Below are 23330 nucleotides of genomic sequence, written 5' to 3'. Positions count from 1 at the left end.
ACCCGCCCCTCTTCCCGGGTCTGAGCTGCTGCGAGAAGGAGAGCTGGAGGTGGTGGGGAGGAGGGCGTGAGAGGGGGACAGAGACCCAGAGGGGGCCTGAGCGCCAGAGGCCACAGAGGTGCTGGTGCTGGCTGAGACAGTGAGGAGTCCCAGACTGGAGGATCACAGGTGGAACTGGAAGGATGGTTCCCACCTTGGCTACACTCCCCCTGGGACCACAGGACACCACTGAGGAGGCTGCTGTTTGGAAGTTCAGGGTGAATCCATGGCAGAGACTGACAGGGCGGGTCGTCTGACCTCTGCTCAGGGTCTGTTTCGCAATCTGCAGATTTCCCTGTGGCCACTGTGAGGGTCCATGTCACGAGGCCCCTTGCTGTAAGTCCTGTCCTATTGTTGTGCTTGGCTACCAATCTTTCTTGTCATTGACCCTGTTGCCATCAAGCTGTCATTATTCCGGTTTTATGGGAAAGGTAAGTGCAGTAGGCTCCAGGCAGGGAGTTGAAGAGCTGAGAGTCACACAGCGCAGGGGGGCCAAGGAGGAACTTGTCTCCAGGACTCTCGCTCCCCAACACACCATGTGCTTCTCAGCCAAGGAGGCCAGACCTGCCTTCCCCACTCCCTCCCTCCACCCACAGAGCTGCAGCCCATACCCAGGGTCTGCAGCTGCAGAGGTACTGACCTTTCAGGCCAGCCTACGTCCATCCCAAGAGCAGTCCTGCAAAAGGAGCTGTTAGTCGCATCTCCATTCTACTGAGAGGCACAGGGAGGTAAAGCCCCTCCCTGAGGTCGTACAACCAGTGAGTGGCAGAAACGAGTTGAACTAGGATCTGTTCCCTAGGTTCCCAGAAGAGTTACCCACAGGAATGTTCTGAGTCTTCAGTTTAGAAAGACACTGTGTATTGATCAGCTACTGCTGTGAGACAAAAAAAAAAAACCCAAAACATAAAAAAACACACCTGGAGTGGTTTAGTTGGGAGGTTCTGGCCCAGGGGTCTGTGGAGGTTGCAGTTAAGATTTTGGTCACTGGAAGGTTGGACTGGGGCTGGGGAGATGGTGCCCTCCCCCACGACCCTTGACCCTTGTGAGAGGTTTCAGTTCTTTCCTGTCTTTTGGATGGAGGCCTCACTTCCTCATTGCACAGGTTTCTCCACAGTGGCTGCTTATGACATAAGGCTGTGGTTTCACCAAACCAGAGACAACAAGCAGGATTCACAGTTCCTCTTATAAACTCACCACCTCTTTTAAGTCACACCTCATCACTTTTGTTTGGCTCTGCCTACTAGAACTGGGTCACCTTGTCTGGCCACACTCAGGTGAGGGGAATAAGTCTCCAAAGGAATGTCAAAGAATTTATGATCATACTTTTAAACCACTGTATTTTGTGGGGTTTTGTAGATGCCTTTTATCAAGGTGAAGAAGTTCTCTGCAATTTCTAGTTTGATGGGTATTTTTCCCTATCCAAGTATGTTGAATTTCATCAAATGCCTTTTCTCCATTGATGCAATCATTTGATCATTACTCTATTAATTTTTTTTTCTTTGTACTGGGGATTGAACCCAGAGATGCTTAACCTACTGAGCCACATCCCAGCCCTTTAAAAAAAATTATTTTGAGACAGGGTCTCACTAAGTTGCTGAGGCTGGCTTTGAACTCATGATCCTCTTGCCTCAGCCTCCCCAGCCACTGGTATTACAGGTGTGCACCACCCTGCCTGGCAATACATTGATATTCATAGATCAAACCAACCTTGCATTCCTGGGATAATTCCCATTTGGTCATGGTGTGTACTGCCAGAATAGGTTTTCCAGTATTTTGTTGAGGATTATCACAGATATATTAATAAAAAATACTAGTCTCTGAACTTCTGTTTAAAAAATTTTTAGTTGTAGATGGACACAATATTTCTTTATGTGGTGCTAAGGATTGAACCCAGTGCCCCATGCTTGCGAGGCAAGTGCTCTACCGCTGAGGCACAGCCTCAGCCCATGTGAATTTCTTTTATGATGTCTTTGAGAAAAATATTGGTCCCATAGAATGAGTCTACCCATATTCCCTGGTTCTTCTTGCGTCAGTCTTGGTAGTTGGTGTGCTCCTAGGCGTTTATTCTATTTTTTTAGTTATCTAATTTATTGGCACGCAATTATTCATCGTATGCCTTATAATCTTTCCCCCCCTAAAGTCTGTAGTAATATGTCCCTTCTTCCCTCCTGATTATAGTAATTTGCATCTTCTCTCTTTTCCTGTTAGTCTAGACACTGAAGATTTGTCAATTTTGCTGATTGTTTTCAAGAAACTTTTTTAAAAATTTATTTACAGCTATAAATTTTCCTTAGAGCATTGCTGTTGCTTCATTCCGTAAGTTTTAGCAGGTTGTATTTCATTTTTCTTCATCCCAAACTTTTTTTTTTTGGTCGGGGGGATCCTGGGTATTTAACCCAGGGGTGCTTTACTACTAAGCCACATCCCCAGCACCCCCTTTTTAAAAAAATTTTGAGAACAGTGTCTTGCCAAATTGCTTAGGGCCTCACCAAATTGCTGAGGCTGGCCTCAAACTTGTGATCCTCCTGCCTCAGCCTCCCAAGCCTCTGGGATTACAGTCATGCACCACTGTACCTGGCTTTATGTTTGTCTTTCGAACATTTGATTATGATATGTCTAGGCACTGTTCCTTTGGTTTGCATTATTTGGAGTTCACTGGCTTCCTGGATGTGTTGATTAATTGGGGAAGTTTTCAGCCATTGTGTCTTCACTCTTTCTGCCCCTTCCTCCTCTTCTTCTGGGACTCCTTGACCCACAGTTTCTGGGCCTCTGTTCAGTTTTCTTCATTCTTTTTATGTTCCTCAGACTAGATCAACTCAGTGAACTATGTTCAAGTTTGTTGATTCATTCTTCTGGATATACAAACCTACTACCGAACTTCCTCTTGTGAGTTTGAATTTTTCACTTCAATTATTGTACTTTTGATCCCTGGAATTTCTACTTGGTTTCTTTCATCTGGGAAGTGGGGGAGGAGGGGTTGTGTAATTATGTCACTGTATTTATTGCCAGCCATAGTGGGTGCGTATCTGTAATCCCATCTGCTTGGGAGGCTGAGGCAGGAGGATCACAAGTTCAAAGCCAGCCTAAGCATCATAGCAAGCCCTAAGCAACTTAGCAAGACCCTGTCTCAAAATACATAAATAGGGCTGGGGATGTAGTTCAGTGGGTAAAGCTCTTGGGTTCAGTTCAATCCCTATTATCCCTGCCCAAAAAATGAATATGACTATATATAGTCATATATATATATATATATATATATAGAGAGAGAGAGAGAGAGAGAGAGAGATGGATGTATATGAATATATATGTGTATACATATGTGTGTGTATCACTGTATTTATTTTCCCTAAGTAATTTTTCTATAGCTTTAATATTTTCCCCTCAAAAAAAAAATGATTAGAACTGGGTCTCTTGGCCCATTCTCTTCTTGTCTCCTCTCAGTTCAAAATGTGTGCGTCTCTCTTTTTTAAAAAAGTGGTTTTTCAGTAGTTGATGGACCTTTATTTTATCTATTTACATGCAGTGCTGAGAATTGAACCCAGACACCACTGGGCCACACCCCCAGACCTTTTTATTTCACTTGAGACAGGATTTTGCTAAGTTGCTGAGGCTAGCCTTGAACTTGCAATCCTCCTGCCTCAGCCTCTGGAGCTGCTGAGATTACAGGTGTGCGCCACCATGCCAGGCTTCTAGTTGGTTCCTCTTTATGATTTATACCTCTGTAGTGATAAGCTGTGTTTGGTGAGAGGTCATTCTTACATTTTTCCTTTAGTGTTTTTGGATATGGCTTCCTTTCGTCCTTTGAAAATATTTCAAATAGCTGACATAAAGTCTTCAATTGTAAATCCAAATCCAAGCTTCCCCAGGAACAGGTTGTATTGATTGCTTTCTCCTCTAGCCCCCACTCAGTAGATGGGCCATAGCTTCTTATTTCTTTGTGTGAGTCATGATTTTTCTATTAAAAACTGGACATTTGGTCTGGGGTTGTGGCTCAGTGGTGGAGCGCTTGCCTAGCATGGGTGAGGCCCTGGGTTTGATCCTCAGCACCACATAAAAACAAACAAATAAAGGTTAAATTATTAAAAAAAAAAAAACACAGGACATTTTAAGCTCTAGAAACAGATTTTTACACCTCCTAAGGGTTTATTTCATTAATGCTTATTGTAGTTGCTTTTTTTTGAGGGTAGGACTTGGGATTGAACTCAGGGGCACTCAACCACTGAGCTACATCTCCAGCCCTATTTCATATTTTATTTAGAGACAGGGTCTCACTGAGTTGCTTAGCGCCTTGCTTTTGCTGGGGCTGGTTTCAAACTCTGGATCCTCCTGCTTCAGCCTCCTGAGCCACTGGGATTACCCGCATGTGCCACCACGCCTGGCTGTAGATGCTTTTCTAAATTTACATTTTATTTAATTAATTTGATGTGTGTGTGCATGTGTTTCTGAGGACCAAACCCAGGCCCTCACCTCACAGAGACCAGGCAAGCACTCACCACTGAACCACACCCCCATCCCTAGAGTTGCTTTATTTATTTATTTTTTTGGGTGCTGGGGATCGAACCCAGGGCCTTATGCTTACAAGGCAAGCACTCTACCGACTGAGCTATCTCCCAGCCCCGCTTTTTTTTTTTTTTTTTTTTTTTTTTTAAAGAGCCTTCTGAACTAATCTGTAATGTCTGTGTTCTCTGACATATTTGGCACTGTTATCTTAGTTAGCTAATGTTTGGAGAAAGAGTCCCTTAAACGCATGGAATAACAATGGAACTTCCTAATTTGGCCATGGAGCTCCAAGCCTGTTTCCACAATTTCCAGCTCTACCTTCGTCTTCACTTCCTGCTTGAGCGAAGCTTCAGGGTCAGTCAGGCAAAATCCTTACCATCTTCTCAGGTTTTCTGACCATGTACACAGCCCTACACATGCCCATAGCTCCCCATGTTTCCAAGAACATGTTGGAACACTTCAAATCCCTTGCAGTCATCTCTGTAAGCTGTATTTGTATATGTGTGAGTGTGCGTATGTGCATGTGGTACTAGGGATCGACCCCAGGGGTCTTTACCACTGAATTACACCCCAGCCCTATTGATTTTTGTTCTGAAACAGGATCTCACTAAGTTGCTGAGGCTGGCCTCAAACTTGGAATCCTCTTGCCTCAGCCTCCCACGTTGGTGGGGGTCACAAGTGTGTGCCACCATGCCTGGCTATAAACGTTTTTGACCAACTTTCCCTCTCCCCCCACAGAGAAGCATGTAATACTCTGCCAAATGCTGTGTTGGGCAAAAGAAAGACATTTTTTGTTTAGGGTCTTCTAAGGAGCCACAAGATAGTCATATAATACCTCTTCTTGGGAATAAGGTTTTGAAAGAGCCCTTTTGTACAGGGAGTGTGAGCTATTATTTTCCAAGGTTATTTTTTTAAAATTTAGTTATATATGACAGCAGAATTCATTTTCATTCGTTGTACACAAATGGAGCACAACTTTTCATTTCTCTGATTGTACACTATGTAGTTACACCATTCACGTAATCCTACACGTACATAGGGTAATGATGTTTGTCTCATTCCACCATCTTTCCTTCCCTGTGCCCCCTCCCCACCCCTCATTTCCCTCTACACAATCCAACATGCTTCCATTCTTCCCTTACCCCCAACCCTGTTATGTATCAGCATCCTTTTATCAGAGAAAACATTCAGCCTTTGGTTTTTTGGGATTGGCCTATTTCACTTAGCATAACATTCTTCAATTCCATCCATTTACCAGTAAATGCCATAATTTTATTCTTCTTTATGGCTGAGTAATAGTCCATTGTGCATGTATACCACAGTTTCTTTATCCATTCATCTATTGAAGTACATCTAAGTTGGTTCCACAATCTAGCTATTGTGAATTGAGCTGCTATGAACATTGATATGGCTGCGTCAATGTAGTATGCTGATTTTAAGTTCTTTGGGTATAAACTGAGGAGCGGGATAGCTGGGTTAAATGGTGGTTCCATTTCAAGTATTTTTTAAAAATTTTTTAGATGTTGATAGATTTTTATTTTATTCACTTATTTATATGTGGTGCTGAGAATCAAACCCAGTGCCTCATGCATGCTAGACAAGTGCTCTACCACTGAGCCACAACCCCAGTCCCATTCATTCCAAGTTTTTTGAGGAACTTCATACTGCTTTCCAGAGTGGCTGCACCAATTTGCAATCCCACCAGCAATGTATGAGTGTGCCTTTTTCCCCACATCCTCACAAACACCTATTGTTTTTTTTTTTTTTTAATTATTGTACACAAATGGGATACATGTTGTTTCTCTATTTGTAAAAGGCATACCATTTGTGTAATCATAAATTTACATAGGGAAATGTTTGATTCATTCTGTTATTTTTTTCCCTTCCCCCCAACCCTCCCACCCCTCTTTTCCCTCTATACAGTCCTTCCTTCCTCCATTCTTGCCCCCCTCCCTAAACCTAACTCTAAACCTAACACTAACTCTTCCCACCCCACATTATGTGTCCTCATCCACTTATTAGCAATATCATTCTTCCTTTGGTTTTTTGACATTGGCTTATCTCACTTAGCATGATATTCTCCAGTTTCATCCATTTGCCTGCAAATGCCATAATTTTATCATTCTTTATGGCAGAGTAATATTCCATTGTATATATATACCACAGTTTCTTTATCCATTCATCAATTGAAGGACATCTAGGTTGGTTCCACAATCTGGCTATTGTGAACTGAGCAGCTATGAACATTGATGTGGCTGTATCTCTGTAATATGCTGATTTTAAATCCTTTGGGTATAGGCCAAGGAGTGGGATAGCTGGGTCAAATGGTGGTTCCATTCCAAGTTTTCTAAGGAATCTCCACACTGCTTTCCAGAGTGGCTGCACTAATTTGCAGCCCCACCAGCAATGTATGAGTGTACCTTTTTCCCCACATCCTCGCCAACACCTGTTGTTGCTTGTATTCTTGATAATCGCCATTCTAATTGGGGTGAGATGGAATCTTAGGGTGGTTTTGATTTGCATTTCTCTTATTACTAGAGATGTTGAACATTTTTCCATATGTTTGTTGATTGCTTGTAGATCTTCTTCTGTAAAGTGTCTATTCATTTCCTTAGCCCATTTGTCGATTGGATTACTTGCATTCTTGGTGTAGAGTTTTTTGAGTTCTTTATAGATTCTGGAGATTAGCGCTCTATCTGAAGTATGATTGGCAAAGATTTTCTCCCACTCTGTAGGCTCTTTCTTCGCATTGCTGATAGTTTCCTTTGCTGAGAGAAAGCTTTTTAGTTTGAATCTATCCCAGTTATTAATTCTTGCTTTTATTTCTTGTGCTATGGGAGTCCTGTTGAGGAAGTCTGGTCCTAAGCCGACATGTTGAAGCTCTGGACCTACTTTTTCTTCTATAAGATGCAGGGTCTCTGGTCTGATTCCAAGGTCCTTAATCCATTTTGAGTTTAGTTTCGTGTATGGTGAGAGATATGGGTTTAGTTTCATTCTGTTGCATATGGATTTCCAATTCTCCCAGCACCATTTGTTGAAGAGGCTGTCTTTTCTCCATTGCATATATTTGGCCCCTTTGTCTAGTATGAGAAAATTGTATTTATTTGGGTTTGTGTCCGTGTCCTCTATTCTGTACCATTGATCCACCTTTCTATTTTGGTACCAATACCATGCCGTTTTTGTTACTATTGCTTTGTAGTAGAGTTGAAGATTTGGTATTGCGATACCCCCTGCTTCACTCTTTCTGCCAAGGATTGCTTTAGCTATTCTGGGTTTTTTATTCTTCCAGATGAATTTCATAATTTCTTGCTCTATTTCTGTAAGGTACATCATTGGGATTTTAATTGGAATTGCATTAAATCTGTATAGCACTTTTGGTAGTATGGCCATTTTGACAATATTAATTCTTCCTACCCAAGAACATGGGAGATCTTTCCATCTTCTAAGGTTTTCTTTAATTTCTTTCTTTAGTGTTCTGTAGTTCTCATTGTGGAGGTCTTTCACCTCTTTTATGAGATTGATTCCCAAGTATTTTATTTTTTTTGAAGCTATTGTGAATGGGGTAGTTTTCCTAATTTCTCTTTCTGAAGATTCATCGCTTATGTATGGAAATGCCTTAGATTTATGTGCATTGATCTTATATCCCGCTACTTTACTGAATTCACTTATGAGATCTAACAGTTTTCTGGTAGAATTTCCTGGTTCCTCTAAGTATACAATCATATCATCAGCAAATAGGGATAGTTTGAGTTCTTCTTTTCCTATTTGTATCCCTTTAATTTCTTTGGTCTTTCTAATTGCTCTGGCTAGAGTTTCAAGGACAATATTGAATAGAAGTGGTGAAAGAGGGCATCCCTGCCTTGTTCCAGTTTTTAGAGGGAATGCTTTCAGTTTTTCACCATTTAGAATAATATTAGCCATGGGCTTAGCGTAGATGGCCTTTACAATGTTAAGGAATGTTCCCACTATCCCTATTTTTTCTAGTGTTTTGAGCATGAAGGGATGCTGTATTTTATCAAATGCTTTTTCTGCATCTATCGAAATAATCATGTGATTCTTGACTTTAAGTCTATTGATATGGTGAATTACATTTATTGATTTCCTGATGTTGAACCAACCTTGCATCCCTGGGATGAAACCCACTTGATCATGGTGCACTATCTTTTTAATATGTTTTTGTATGCGATTTGCTAAAATTTTGTTGAGAATTTTTGCGTCGATGTTCATTAAGGATATTGGTCTGAAATTTTCTTTCCTCGATGTGTCTCTGTCTGGTTTAGGTATCAGGATAATATTGGCTTCATAGAATGAGTTTGGGAGGGTTCCCTCCTCTTCTATTTTATGGAATACTTTGAGAAGCATTGGAATGAGCTCTTCTTTAAAAGTTTTGTAGAACTCGGCTGAGAACCCATCTGGTCCTGGACTTTTCTTTGTTGGTAGGCTTTTGATGACTTCTTCTATTTCATTACTTGAAATTGGTCTATTTAAATTGTGTATGTCCTCCTTGTTGAGTTTAGGCAATTCATATGTCTCTAGAAACCTGTTGATATCTTCGAAATTTTCTATTTTGTTGGAGTATAGATTTTCAAAATAGCTTCTAATTATGTTTTGTATTTCAGTCGTGTCTGTTGTGATATTTCCTTGTTCATTCCGAATTTTAGTGATTTGGGTTTTCTCTCGTCTTCTCTTTGTTAGTGTGGCTAAAGATTTATCAATTTTGTTTATTTTTTCGAAGAACCAACTATTTATTTTGTCAATTTTTTGTATTGTTTCTTTTGTTTCAATTTCGTTGATTTCAGCTCTGAGTTTGACTATTTCCTGTCCTCTACTACTTTTGGTGTTGGTCTGTTCTTCTTTTTCTAGGGCTTTGAGCTGTAGTGTTAGGTCGTTTATTTTTTGAGTTTTACTTCTTTTATTAAATGCACTCCATGAAATAAATCTTCCTCTAAGTACTACTTTCATAGTGTCCCAGAGATTTTGATATGATGTTTCTTTGTTCTCGTTTACCTCTAAGAATTTTTAAATTTCCTTCCTAATATCTTCTGTTATCCATTCATCCTATAATAGCATATTGTTTAATCTCCAGGTGTTGGAGTAGTTTCTGTTTTTTACTCTTTCATTTATTTCTAACTTCAATCCATTATGATCTGATAGAATACAAGGTAGTGTCTCTATCTTCTTGTATTTGCTGACATTAGCTTTGTGGCATAATATATGGTCTATTTTAGAGAAGGATCCATGTGCTGCTGAGAAGAAAGTGTATTCGCTCTTGGTTGGATGGTATATTCTATAAATGTCTGTTAAGTCTAAATTATTGATTGTGTTATTGAGATCTATGGTTTCTTTGTTCAATTTTGGTTTGGAAGATCTGTCCAGTGGTGAGAGAGGCGTGTTAAAATCACCTAGTATTATTGTGTTATGGTCTATTTGGTTTCTAAAATTGAGAAGGATTTGTTTAACATACATGGATGAGCCACTGTTTGGGGCATAGATGTTTATGATTGTTATATCTTGCTGATTTATGCTTCCCTTAAGCAGTATGAAATGTCCTTCCTTATCCCTTCTGACTGACATTGGCTTGAAGTCCACATTATCTGAAATGAGGATGGATACCCCAGCTTTTTTGCTGAGTCCATGTGCATGGTATGTTTTTCCCCATCCTTTCACCTTTAGTCTATGGGTATCTCTTTGTATGAGGTGAATCTCTTGCAGGCAACATATTGTTGGATCTTTCTTTTTAATCCAATGTGCCAGTCTATGTCTTTTGATTGATGAATTCAGGCCATTAACATTCAGGGTTATTATTGAGATATGATTTGTATTCCCGGTCATTTGGTTCATATTTAAAATTTTATTTATTTATTTATATATTTTTTGACACATCTTGGTTCCTCCTTTTTTTGACAGTTCCTTTAGGATAATTCCTCCCTTTGCTGATTTGCTTCTTTGTTTTTTATTTCTTCCTCATGAAATATTTTGCTGAGAATGTTCTGTAATGCTGGCTTTCTTTTTGTAAATTCTTTTAGCTTTTGTTTATCATGGAAAGATTTTATTTCATCGTCAAATTTGAAGGTAAGCTTTGCTGGGTATAAGATTCTTGGTTGGCATCCATTTTCTTTCAGAGCTTGAAAAATGTTGTTCCAGGCCCTTCTAGCTTTTAGGGTCTGGATTGAAAAATCTGCTGATATCCGTATTGGTTTCCCCCTGAATGTAATTTGGTTCTTTTCTCTCACAGCCTTTAAAATTCTGTCTTTATTTTGTATGTTAGGTATTTTGATTATAATGTGCCTTGGTGTGGGTCTGTTGTAATTTTGTGTATTTGAAGTCCTATAAGCCTCTTGAACTTGATTTTCCATTTCATTCTTCAGACTTGGGAAATTTTCTGATATTTCATTGAATAGATTGTTCATTCCTTTGGTTTGTTTCTCTAAGCCTTCCTCAATCCCAATAATTCTCAAATTTGGCCTTTTCATGATATCCCATAGTTCTTGCAGATTCTGTTCATGATTTCTTACCATCTTCTCTGTTTGTTCAACTTTGTTTTCGAGGTTAAATATTTTGTCTTCAATATCTGAAGTTCTGTCTTCCAGGTGTTCTATCCTATTGGTTATGCTTTCTATGGAGTTCTTAATTTGGTTTATTGTTTCCTTCATTTCAAGGATTTCTGTTTGGTTTTTTTTCAATATCTCTAACTCTTTATTGAAATGATCTTTTGCTTCCTGAATTTGCTCTGTTAACTGTCGATTGGTGTGATCATTCAATGCCTGCATTTGCTCTTTCATCTCATCATTCAATGCCTGCATTTGCTCTTTCATTTCATCGTTTGCTTCCCTAATCATTTTAATTAGGTACATTCTGAACTCCCTTTCTGTCATTTCTTCTGCCATGCTGTCGTTGGATTCTATTGATGTAACATCTAGATTTGTTTGGGGCATTTTCTTCCCTTGTTTTCTCATATTGTTCAGGAATCAGTGGGTCATTAAGATATTGCAGATTTCCTCTATCGACTTATAATGTCCCTGAAGATTGCTAGTATATCCCCTCTTATCCTTCAGTAGCCTGAAGTCTTGGAGGAAGTTGATAATGCGGAGCTCCACGAAGAAGCTGCCTCTCTAGGGTGGTGACCCTCAGGTGGCGTATATTCCCTGCTAGTGGTCAGAGGTATCTCCACTTGTTGACCAATGGTCATCCAACGGGGAACTAGGCTGCGGGCTGAGGCAAGGCCTATTTGTGCCTGTGTCTCTGGTTTAACCGTCCCTGTGGGAAAACCTCTCCCGGTAGGGAAGACTCACTCGGTGGGAACATCTCACTCGTCAGTTCCCCTCCTAGAGGTTCCCCTCAATCTACAACTACCGCCTGGGCTGGGCTGTCTTCCTCTGCAATGTTCCCAGGGGCCCGGACCTACCTCCTGGGCCTGGGAGCCTCACCCTCCGCAGGCGAGTCTCCTTAGGCTGCCTCTCCCAGATAATCTGCCCGCAGTCCTGGAAACTTCGCTCCGCCCCTAGGCGTGTCTCTGTGCCACTCTTCCAGCAAGAAGCCACCTAGCTCCTGGGACCCTACTCTGCACCTAATCGCCTGGCTATGCGGCCCCTCCTCTGAGCCGCCACCTAGAGCCCCGTACAATAGCTCCGATACCCAGAGACCCGCCACACACCTCCCCCACCGGACAGCAGCCCGGTTTCCGACGCAGTCACTAGGAGTCCAAGCAACTCACTTCGAGTCTCCTCCTCCCACCAACCTCCCGTAGCCCTAGGCAGTCACTCCAAGCCCAAGTGACCCGCCCTGTTCCTCCTCCTCCCCCTCAGGGTAGCCCCCCGGGTGTTCAGGGGCGGTGGCTCCAAGACCAAGTGACCCACCGCGCTCCTCCTCCAGGCAGGCCACCGGTGTTCAGGAGCGGTCGCTTTGAGTGCAATCAACTCACCACTCGCCTCCTCCTCTGGCAACCGCCTGTGGCTCTGATGCAGTCACTCCTAGACCAAGCATCCCGCCTCGCTTCTCCTCTTCCTCCGGGCAACCCCCCGGTGTTAACACCTATTGTTGCTTGTATTCTTGATAATAGTCATTCTAATTGGAGTGAGATGAAATCTTAGGGTAGTTTTAATTTGCATTTCTCTAATTACTAGAGATGTTGAACACTTTTTCCTGTATTTGTTAATTGCCTGTATTGTCTTCTTCTGTGAAGTATCTGTCCAGTTCCTTAACCCATATATTGATTGGGTTATTTGTATTTTTGGTGTAAAGTTTTTTGAGTTCTTTATAAATTCTGGAGATTAGTGCTCTGTCTGAAGTGCATGTGGTGAAGATTTTCTCCCACTCTGTAGGCTCTCTCTTCACATTGTTTTTTTTTTTTTTTTTTTTTTTTTTTGCGGTGCTGGGGATCAAACCCAGGCCTTGTGCATGCAAGGCAAGCACTCTACCAACTGAGCTATCTCCCCAGCCCTCTTCACATTGTTAATTGTTTCCTTTGCTCTGAGATAAAGCTTTTTAGTTTGAATCCATCTCATTTATTGATTCTTGCTTTTATTTGTTGTGCTTTGGGAGTCTTGTTAAGGAAATCTGGTCCTAAGCTGACATGATGAAGATTCAGGCCTACTTTTTCTTCTCTTTGGTGCAGGGTCTCTGGTCTAATTCCGAGGTCCTTGATCCATTTTGAGTTGAGTTTTGTGCAGGGCAAGAGAGATAGAGGTTTAATTTCATTTTGCGGCATATGAATTTCCAGTTTTCCCAGCACCATTTGTTGAAGATGTTATCTTTTCTCCATTGTATGTTTTTGGCACCTTTGTCTAGTATGAGATAACTCTTTTTATGTGGACTTGTCTCTGTGTCCTCTATTCTGTACCATTGGTCTACATGTCTATGTTGGTGCCAATACCATGCCGTTTTTGTTACTAGGGCTTTGTAGTGTAGTTGAAGGTCTGGTACTGTTATACCTCCTGCATCACTCTTCCTGCTAAGGATTGCTTTATCTATTCTAGGTCTCTTATTCTTCCAAGTGAACTTCTCTCTTTCTATGAGGTATGTCATTGGGATTTTAATTGGAATTGCATTGAATCTGTATAGCACTTTAGGTAGTATGGCCATTTTGACAATATTAATTCTGCCTATCCAAGAACATGGGAGATTCTTCCATCTTCTAAGGTTTTCTTTAATTTCTTTCTTTAGTGTGCTGTAGTTCTCATTGTAGAGGTCTTTCACCTCTTTTGTTAGATTGATTCCCAAATATTTTATTTTATATTTGGAGGCTATTGTGAATGGGGTAGTTTTCCTTATTTCTCTTTCAGAGGATTCATCACTTATGAATAGAAATGCATTAGATTTACACATATCGATTTTATATCCTTCTACTTTGCTGAATTCATTTATTAGTTCTAAAAGTTTTCTGGTGGAATTTTTTGGATCCTCTAAATATAGAATAATGTTGTGGGCAAATAGTGATAGTTTGAGTTCTTCTTTTCCTATTCATATTCTTTTAATTTCTTTGGTCTGTCTAATTGTTCTGGCTAGAGTTTCAAGGACGATGTTGAATAGAAATGGTGAAAGAGGGCATCCCTGCGTTGTTCCAGTTTTTAGGGGGAATACTTTCAGTTTTTCCTCCATTGAGAATGATGTTAACCTTGGGCTTAGCATAGATAGCCTTTACAATGTTGAGGTATGTTTCTACTATCCCTACTTTTTCTAGTGTTTTGAGCAAGGAGGGGTGCTGTATTCAAATGCTTTTTTCTGCATCTATTGAAATAATCACATGATTCTTAACTTTAAGTCTATTGATGTGAAGAGTTACACTTATTGATTTCCAGATGTTGAAACAACCTTGCATCCCTGGGATTAAACTCAGTTGATCATGGTGCACTATCTTCTTAATATGTTTTGTATGTGATTTGGCAGAATTTTGTTAAGAATGTTTACATCTATGTTCATCAGGGATATTGGTCTGAAGATTTCTTTCCTTGATGTGTCTTTGTCTGCTTTTGGTATCAGGGTGATACTAACTTCACAGAATGAGTTTGGAAGGATTCCCTCCTTTTCTATTTCATGGAATACTTTGAGGAGTATTAATATTAGTTCTTCTTTGAAGGTCTTGTAGAATTCGACTGAGAATTCATCTGGTCCCAGGCTTTTCTTGGTTGGTAGGCTTTTGATGGCTTCTTCTATTTCATTGCTTGAAATTGATCTGTTTCAATTCTGTTTGTCCTCTTGATTCAGTTTGGGTGGATCACATATCTCTAGAAATTTGTCAATGTATTCAAGACGTTCTACTTTGTTGAAGTATAGATTTTCAAAATAGCTTCTAATTATATTTTGTATTTCAATAGTGTCTATTGTGATATTTCCTTTTTCATCATGAATTTTAGTAATTTGAGTTTTTTCTCTCTTCTTCATTAGTGTGGCTAGGGGTTTATCAATTTTGTTTATTTTTTCAAAGAACCAACTTTCTGTTTTTTCATTTTTTCAATTGTTCCTTTTGTTTCTATTTAATTGATTTCAGCTCTGAAAAAAAGTAGCAGGGTTCTACTACTTTTGGTGTTGATCTGTTCTTTTTCTAGGACTTTGAGATGTAATGTTAGGTCATTTATTTGTTGACTTTTTATTCTTTTATTGAATGCACTCCATGCAATGAATTTTCCTCTTACTACTGCTTTCATAGTGTCCCAGAGATTTTGACATGTTGCATCATTGTTCTTGTTTACATTAAGATTTTTTTTCTCCTCCCTGATGTCTTCTGCTATCAATGCATCATTCAATAGTGTGCTGTTTAGTCTCCAGGTGTTGGTGTAGTTTCTATTTATTGTTTTATCATTGATTTCTAATTTCATTCCATTATGATATGATTGAATACAAGGTAGAATCTCTATTTTTTTGTATTTGCTAAGAGTTACTTTGTGGCATAACATATGGTCTATATTGGAGAAGGGTCCATGTGCTGCCACAAAAAAGTGTATTCTCTTGTTGATGGATGGAGTATATATGTCTGTTAGTCTAAATTATTGATTGTATTATTGAGTTCTACGGTTTTTTTGTTCAGTTTTGTTTGGAAGATCTATCCAGTGGTGAGAGAGGTGTGTTAAAGTCACCCACTATTATTGTGTTGTGGTCTATTTGATTCCCGAAATTGAGAAGGATTTGTTTGCCATACATAGATGCTCCATTGTTTGGGGCATAAATATTTACAGTTGTTATTTCTTGTTGATTTATGTTTCCCTTAAGCAGTATGAAATATCCTCCTTTATCTCTTCTGATTAACTTTGACTTGAAGTTCACTTTATCTGATATGAGGATGGAGACCCCTGTTTTTTTACTGAGTCCCTGTGTGTGGTTTGTTTTTTTCCATTCTTTCACCTTCAGTCTGTGGATGTCTTTTCCTATGAGACGAGTCTCTTGATGGCAGTATATTGTTGGGTCTTTCTTAAAATCCAGTCTTCCAGTCTAAGTCTTTTGATTCATGAATTTAGGCCTTTAACATTCAGGGTTATTATTGAGATATTATTTGCTTTCCTGTTTATATTGGCTTATTTTTGGTTTTTAACTTGACTTGGTTTCTCCTGTGATTGGCTTTTCCTTTAGTATAGCTCCTCCCTTTGCTGACTTTCATTGTTGTTTTTCATTTCCTCCTCATGGAATATTTTGCTGAGAATGTTCTGTAGTGCAGGCTTTCTATTTATAAATTCTTTTAACTTTTGTTTATCATGGAAGGATTTTATTTTGTCTTCAAATCTGGAGGTATAGGATTTTGCTGGGTATAGGATTCTTGGTTGGCATCCACATTCTTTCAGAGCTTGAAATGTTGTTCCAGGCCCTTCTAGCTTTTAGGGTGTGGGCTGAGAAATCTGTGGATATCCATATTGGTTTCCCCTTATATGTAACCTGATACTTTTCTCTCACAGCCTTTAAAATTTTATCTTTATTTTGTATGTTGAGCATTTTCATTATAATGTGCCTTGGTGTGGATTGGTTGTAATTTTGTACATTTGGTGTTCCATAAGCCTCTTATATTTGTTTTTCCATTTCATTCTACAACTTTGGGAAATTTTCTGATATTATTTCATTGAATGGGTTGTTTATTCCTTTGGTTTGTATCTCTGAGTCTTCCTCAATCCCAATAATTCTTAAATTTAATCTTTTCACATTATCCCATAATTCTTGGAGGTTCTGTTCATGATTTCTTATCATCTTTCCTGGGTGGTCAACTTTCTTTCTTTTAATATTTTTTTAGTTCTTGATGGACCTTTATTATTTATTTATTTATATACGATGCTGAGAATTAAGCCCAGTTCCTTATGCATGCTAGGCAAGCGCTCTACCACTGAGCCACATCCCAGCCCAACTTTATTTTCAAGATTAAAAATTTTGTCTTCATTGTCTGAGGTTCTGTCTTCCATGTGATCTAGTCTGTTGGTGATGCTTTCTATTGAGTTTTGAATTTGGTTTATTATTTCCTTCATTTTAAGGATTTCTGTTCCCCTCCCCACCAGAATCTGTATCTCTTTATTGAAATGATCTTTTGCTTCTTGCATTTGCTCTTTTAATTGTTTATTGAAGTGATCATTCATTGCCTTCATTTGCTCTCTTATATCATCCTTTACTTCATGGATCCTTTTAGTTATGTTCATTTTGAACTCCTTTTCTGACATTTTTGTCAGTGGATTCTATTACTATAGCATCTTGGTTTGTTTGGGGTGTTTTCTTCCCTTGTTTTTTCATGTTATTTGTGTATCTTCCCCTCTAGCAGTGTGCAGCCGAGGTATTAGTTTCCCCCCATAGGTTTATAGTGTCCCTACAGGTTTCCAATGCTTCGCCTTTAAGGAGGAGATCACAGTACCCAATACAAACAGCATGCACCCTTAAACCAAATAGCCCCCTTTACAATGTTAACAGTATTATTTTAATAAACAGAGATTTTGAGTTCAATTATTATCTGCAGCATAAACAATAGGTTTGCAATAGGTCTACAATTTCTAATGGTGAACAAAGAACATGGGGAGGGGATAGGACCTAATGTTAATGAGGTAAGATGTGGGAATATAGAGGTACTAGATCATAGGATGAGTGAAAGCGGAATCAAAAGAAGTTGGTTGTTAGCATGAGAAAAGGGAGAAAGAGACTCCGAGGAAACAGGTAAATAAGAGGAAAATAGAGAAAGTGATAAAAATAAAAAAATAAAATAAAAAATAAAAAGAAGAAAAAAACCTACAACAAAACCGTAATATGCTATTCAAACCTCTCAGTCTTTAGTAGCCTGATGCATGAAAGGTACTTAATAATGAGACTCTAGTCTCCAGCAGGTGTCCCAGGATGGGACCTGCCCCAACTAAAGAAGGCATATCCCCATCAGGGATGATAGATGTCAGCAGAGGCATTCCAAAGCCTTGGTAGGTGGGGAGCCGCAGTGCTGTGTGGGACACTGGAGATCCGCACAGGGCTGGGCCTGGGCGGGCTGGCATTTCCAAAGTTATTTTTGAGCTAGGGTCTAAGGTAAATTTAAACTCCACAAAACTTGCTGTTTTCATCAAGAGTCATTACTTTTTTTTGAATAAATGCTCAAGTTGTGACAAACCTTTGGTTAATTTCCAGAGCACTGATTCTTATGGGTTTTTCCCAATTTTTTTCATTCTTTCAATGGAGGTGTGGAATTTTGTAGCTTCTTCTAGGCCATCTTGCTGACATCACATTAACACAATGTTTCTTATTACACTTGCTCTCCAGAGCAATCATGCAATGTATTGTCTTCCCCATCTCACAAGGGAAAAACTTGTTCTCACTTTCTCTCCAAGTGTGGAAGAAACCAAAATAACTAGTTTAAGCAAGACAGCTTTTTTGGAAGGGGGGCGGGTTGGGATTGAACCCAATAGCACTTAACCACTGAGCCACATCCCCAGCCCTTTTTTTTTTTTATTTTGAGACAGGGTCTCACTAACTTGTTCAGGGCCTCACTGAGTTGCTGAGGCTGGCCTTGAACTTGAGATCCTCCTACCTCAGCCTCCCAAGCCCCTGGGATAACAGGCGTGTGCTGCTGCACTCTGCAAGACAGTTTATTTTTATATAAGAGTTTCAGCAAGTCCAACTGCATTGTTCTTCAGATGCAGCAAGTCACCACCAGCTCCTGTGTCCTGGTTGTTCAGTCACTTCTAGACTGCAGTTCTCACCACCACCTTCCAGCCATTTAGGAAAAACGGGGGAAAAAAAAACATGCCTAGCCGTGGGCACAGTAGACAACACCCACATCAAGTTCACTTACTCCCACTGGTGGAATTGTTCACAGGGCCATACCTGGCTGTGAGGGGACTCTGGGATTTCTACTTATGACTCAGCAGTTCAATTCACAATAGCTAAACTATGAACCAACCTAGGTGCCCTTCAACTGATGAATGTATAAAGAAACTGTGGTACATATACATAATGGAGTATTACTCAGCCTTAAAGAAGAATGAAATTATGGCATTTGCAGGTAAATGGATGGAACTGGAGAATATCATGCTAAGTGATATAAACCAATCCCCCAAAACCAAAGGCTGAATGTTTTCTCTGATGAGTGGATGCTGATTCACAGTGAGATGTTGGTGGGGGAAGAATGAAGGAACTTTGGATTATGCAGAGGGGAGTGAGGGGAGGGGTGGGGTGGTGGGGATGGGAAGGATGGGAGAATGAGACAGACATTATTACCTTGTATACATGTATGATTACACTACTGGTGTGACTCAGCACCATGTACAGCCAGAGGAACGAAAAGTTAAGTTCCATTTGTGTACAGTGTATCAAAACACATTCTACTGTCAGGTATAACTAATTAGAACAAATTTTAAAATTTTTTTAAAAGAATATAATTATAGCCCAGGCATGGCGGCTGAGACAGGAGGATTGCAAGTTCAAGGCCAGCTTCAGCAACTTAGCAAGGCACTAAACAACTTAGTAAGATCCTGTTTCAAAATAAAAAATAAAAGTGGTGGAGATATAACACAGTGGTAAATTGCCTCTGGATTAAATCCATAGTACAAAAAAAAAAAAAAAAAAGACAAAATGCAGTGATTAATTTACAAATTTGTTGTAACAAAAAGACACAAAATTACTCAGTTTGCACAAGACAGAAGAAACTGTCTGACCTATAAAAGTCTTTGTAGGTGTTAGAATGGAGTGGGTGGCTTCAGTGTGGAGGATTCAGGCGCTGGGCCTCCATCTGCTGGTCCAAGACAGCTGTCAGCTTTGCATCCCAGTCAGTGAGAAGAGAGAAAGGGAGAAGTTTTTACTCCTTCATCCATGTTCCATGCACCAGAACTTAACCCCTTGGCCACACTTAGTTACAAGGGAGCCTGGGAAATGTAGTCTCTGAGTGGCAATCCTGTGTGACCCTAAGGCTTCTATGGGAAGAATAGAGCCTGCCACGTGTCTCCTCCTTGAAACCATAGATTGGCAGAGGTCACAAAGGATTTTTTGGTGATATAAAGTTTTGATGGCATGCGTCCATAGTCTCAGCTACTCAGGAGGCTGAGGGAGGAGGATCACAAAGTCAAAGCCAGCTTTAGCAACTTAGTGAGATCCTGTCTGAAAATAAAAGATAAAAAAGGGACTGGGGATGTGGCTCAGTGATCAAACAAACACCTTTGAGTTCAACTCATAGTACCCTCCTTCCCAAAATAAAAAGGACTGGAGATGTCACTTAATGGTAGAGCACCTCTGGGTTCAATCCCAAGTATCACAAAATTTTTAAGAAATAAATGACCCCAGCACCCGGAAAAAAAAAAAAAAAAAAAAAAAGAAATAAATGATCAGAGGCCACATGGTGTCATGGTTTAAGACGAAGTTTCGGAGTTTAAATTAAGGTCACCTAATGTGTTGTGTAGCTGGTAGTACAAGGAATGTCACCCCTCCAAGACCCACTTGCAAAGTGGGCTGTAGAACCTCACAGGATGTGGTTGTTAAGAATAAAATATGTGTGAATGCTTGGCTGGTGGAGAGTAATGCTCATAATCTGAAAAGTTCTTGGAGATAATGTCAGAACATGTGGGTTTTGTTTGTGTTTTGGGGTACTGGTGATTAAACTCAGGGGCACTCGGCCACTGAGCCACATCCTCAGCCCTATTTTGTATTTTATTGAAAGACAGGATCTCACTGAGTTGCTTAGCACCTTGCTAAGCTGCTGAGGCTGGCCTTGTATGCGCCATCCTCCTGCCTCAGCCTCCCCAGCCGCTGGGATTATAGGCATGGCCACCACACCAGGCCAAGCATGTATTTTAACTGTGTGTTTTTCCTGGTGTGGTAGCGCATGCATGCCTGTCATTCCAGCTACTTGAGAGACTGAGGCAGAAGGATCATTAAGTTTGAGGCCAGCCTCAGCAAATTAGTGAGACCCTATCTCAAAATAAAATTTACAGAAAGGTCTGGGGATCAACCCCCAGTACACACACACACACACACACACACTCGCGTGCCCGCACGCACACATGTCTATCTTTTTATATTGACCCCGAGGGTATCAATTTCCTTCCCCTACCTGTCTTAACAACCTATCCTTGCCCCTCACTCCTCCTTCAATCCTATTCATTCTTCTCCCAGTATACCATGAAGAAAATTAGTCCACACTTGGGTTTACCAAACAAGCAGACTAAGGATCCAAGAAGTGCCACTCCTGTCCTAAGCCACACATTGTTCCAGGGCAAAATCGGTGTAAACAGAGCCTCTGCATCCCCCCTAAACCACTCTCTCCCATTCTTCCCTAGAGTGGGGTCAACAGTGGATTGGTCCGGGCCAAAGACTCTATCACCAGTTTGAAGGAAAAGACCACCCGGGTTAATCAGCACGTGCAGACCCTGCAGGTATGAGAACCTCCCCTTCCCCAAGACCTCTTCCTCCAGGACCAAGCTCCCCTCTTAGATACAGGCTATTTCCTACCCAATGCAGCCGTAGCCCAGTTGGGAAGCTTGAGACTCAGGAGAGAAAGGGGCATTCCTAAGCCCAGATCTCCCTTCCCTGGGCTGTCCCCGTTGCCCTTGGTAACCCTTCTCTTTCCTGCTCCAGAGCGAGTGTTCCGTGCTGAGCGAGAATCTAGAGAGAAGGCGGCAAGAGGCTGAAGAGTTGGAAGGGTACTGTAGTCAACTCAAGGTGAGCCAGGAGGGGCAGGAGTGGGGTGAGAAGAGGGTGGGAGGAAGAGGGGAAGAATGGAGTCCTAGACGCCAGAGAGAAGGGAGGAGGCGAGTAGCAGCGTAGCGCAGGTCTGGCGAGGCCATAAGCCAGTCCTTTGGCCAAGGGAACAGGACGAGTAAGTGGGTGTGTTCTGCCTGTGGGATGGAGCCTGCTTGGAAATAGCCAGCCTAAGGGTAGGGAGCGGAACTGGAATGGGAAGGCAGGGCCCCCGCCCTGGTGTCCTGACCCAGGAGAACTGCCGGAAGGTGACCCGGTCGGTGGAAGATGCTGAAATCAAAACCAACGTCTTGAAGCAGAACTCCGCCCTATTGGAGGTAAGGGGGTCCTGGGATTTGTGGGAGGATTGGACACTTGAGGGACTTGGGGGACACTGCAGCTGGGAGTTCCTGTCCTGCTGCCACCACCACCATGACACTGCCCCTGCCTTCATGGTCGCACTTAGAATCTACTAATAAGGGAGATTGGAAGAAGGCTTCCACACGCAGAACGGGGACTCCGATACCAGAGAGAGAGACTTGAGCTGGACTTTGAGAATGCCGGTCCTGCTTACATGCTCGCTTATTTTCCAACAAAATATTGAAAAAGTTTCTGTCGTTCTTCCTAAGTGCCAGGGGCCGGTCTCTGACTCATAAGAGGGCTGGAGTCGGGGTGGATGGCTGGATGGAGTCATTGAGGCAAGCTAGGGGAGTTTCTGGATTGGACTTCAAATGGTACATTTCCTCCCTAATGACAGCAAGAATGTCCCTAATGACATTTAGACTTCAAGCAGTACTTCCCAATATTCTATCCAGACTCACTTACTTTCCAGTCTCTGATTACTGGGGTGGATTTGGGGGTGGAGGTGGTGGTAGGAAGAGAGGGGTTGGACACCGTGACCTTCTCTCTCTCGGCCCAGGAGAAGCTGAGATACCTGCAGCAGCAATTGCAGGATGAGACGCCGCGGAGGCAGGAGGCCGAGCTACAGGAGCTGGAGCAGAAGCTGGAGGCCGGCCTCTCCCGGCACGGCCTGGGCTCTGCCGCTCCGAACCAGGGCTGCTCCGGCCCGCCGGGGAGTCCTGAAGAACCTCCTCGGCTGCGCGGCCTGGGCCCCGGCGGCTGGGGAACCGGGTCCCGGGCAGGGGAGAGCCCCTACGGGAGCGATCAGGAGCTGCAGAAGGTGTCCGCCGGTCTCGAGGAGTTGAGGTGGGCGGGGCCTAGGGGTGTTACTGCGAGGTGCTACGTGGGCGGGGCCTTGCTGGCGCTCAAAGGTCTTGTGGGCGGGGCCTAAGTGGGGTCTCTAAAGTGTTCTAGGGACTGGGACCTGGACGCGCTGAACTTCAAAGAACTAATTTAGGGTTGGTAGACTGGAGGTGCGATGAAACCGAGGGGGGCGGGGCTTGAGTACGGGCGGGTCCCGCGGTGGCCAAGATGAGTGGGCAGGGGAGAGAGGAGAGGTGCCCTGAAGAGATGGTGTCTGGAGGCGCAGAGGTGGAGATTGGCGACCTGACAGGGAAGGCGCAGCATAACTGACAAGGCAGAATTCTGAAAGACATGAGCAGATTTCAACAAATGGATGGCACAGGGGAGTTTGGGGACCGGCTGGGTTTGGACTCCCCCGTGAGGTCCAGGGCAGCGTGACCAAACCTAGTCCTCACCTATACTCTCCCTCTGCCCCTCTA

General features: G+C 41.7%; 1 protein-coding gene across 1 annotated transcript in view; it reads left to right on the top strand.

Moving 5' to 3' along the window:
• Tsks (testis specific serine kinase substrate) overlaps positions 1-23330 on the top strand; it is a 29232-nt gene that overhangs the window by 2938 nt on the left and 2964 nt on the right. The window contains exons 3-6 of the mRNA XM_047530077.1: positions 21249-21344; positions 21547-21630; positions 21903-21986; positions 22568-22854. Of these exons, the coding sequence (XP_047386033.1) occupies positions 21249-21344; positions 21547-21630; positions 21903-21986; positions 22568-22854 (551 nt within the window). The remainder of the gene's footprint in view (positions 1-21248; positions 21345-21546; positions 21631-21902; positions 21987-22567; positions 22855-23330) is intronic.

Source organism: Sciurus carolinensis, chromosome 16, assembly GCF_902686445.1.
Source record: "Sciurus carolinensis chromosome 16, mSciCar1.2, whole genome shotgun sequence".
Lineage (NCBI taxonomy): Eukaryota > Metazoa > Chordata > Mammalia > Rodentia > Sciuridae > Sciurus > Sciurus carolinensis.
The sequence above is the reverse complement of the archived record's forward strand: the minus strand, read 5'-3'. Positions and strand labels throughout refer to the sequence as shown.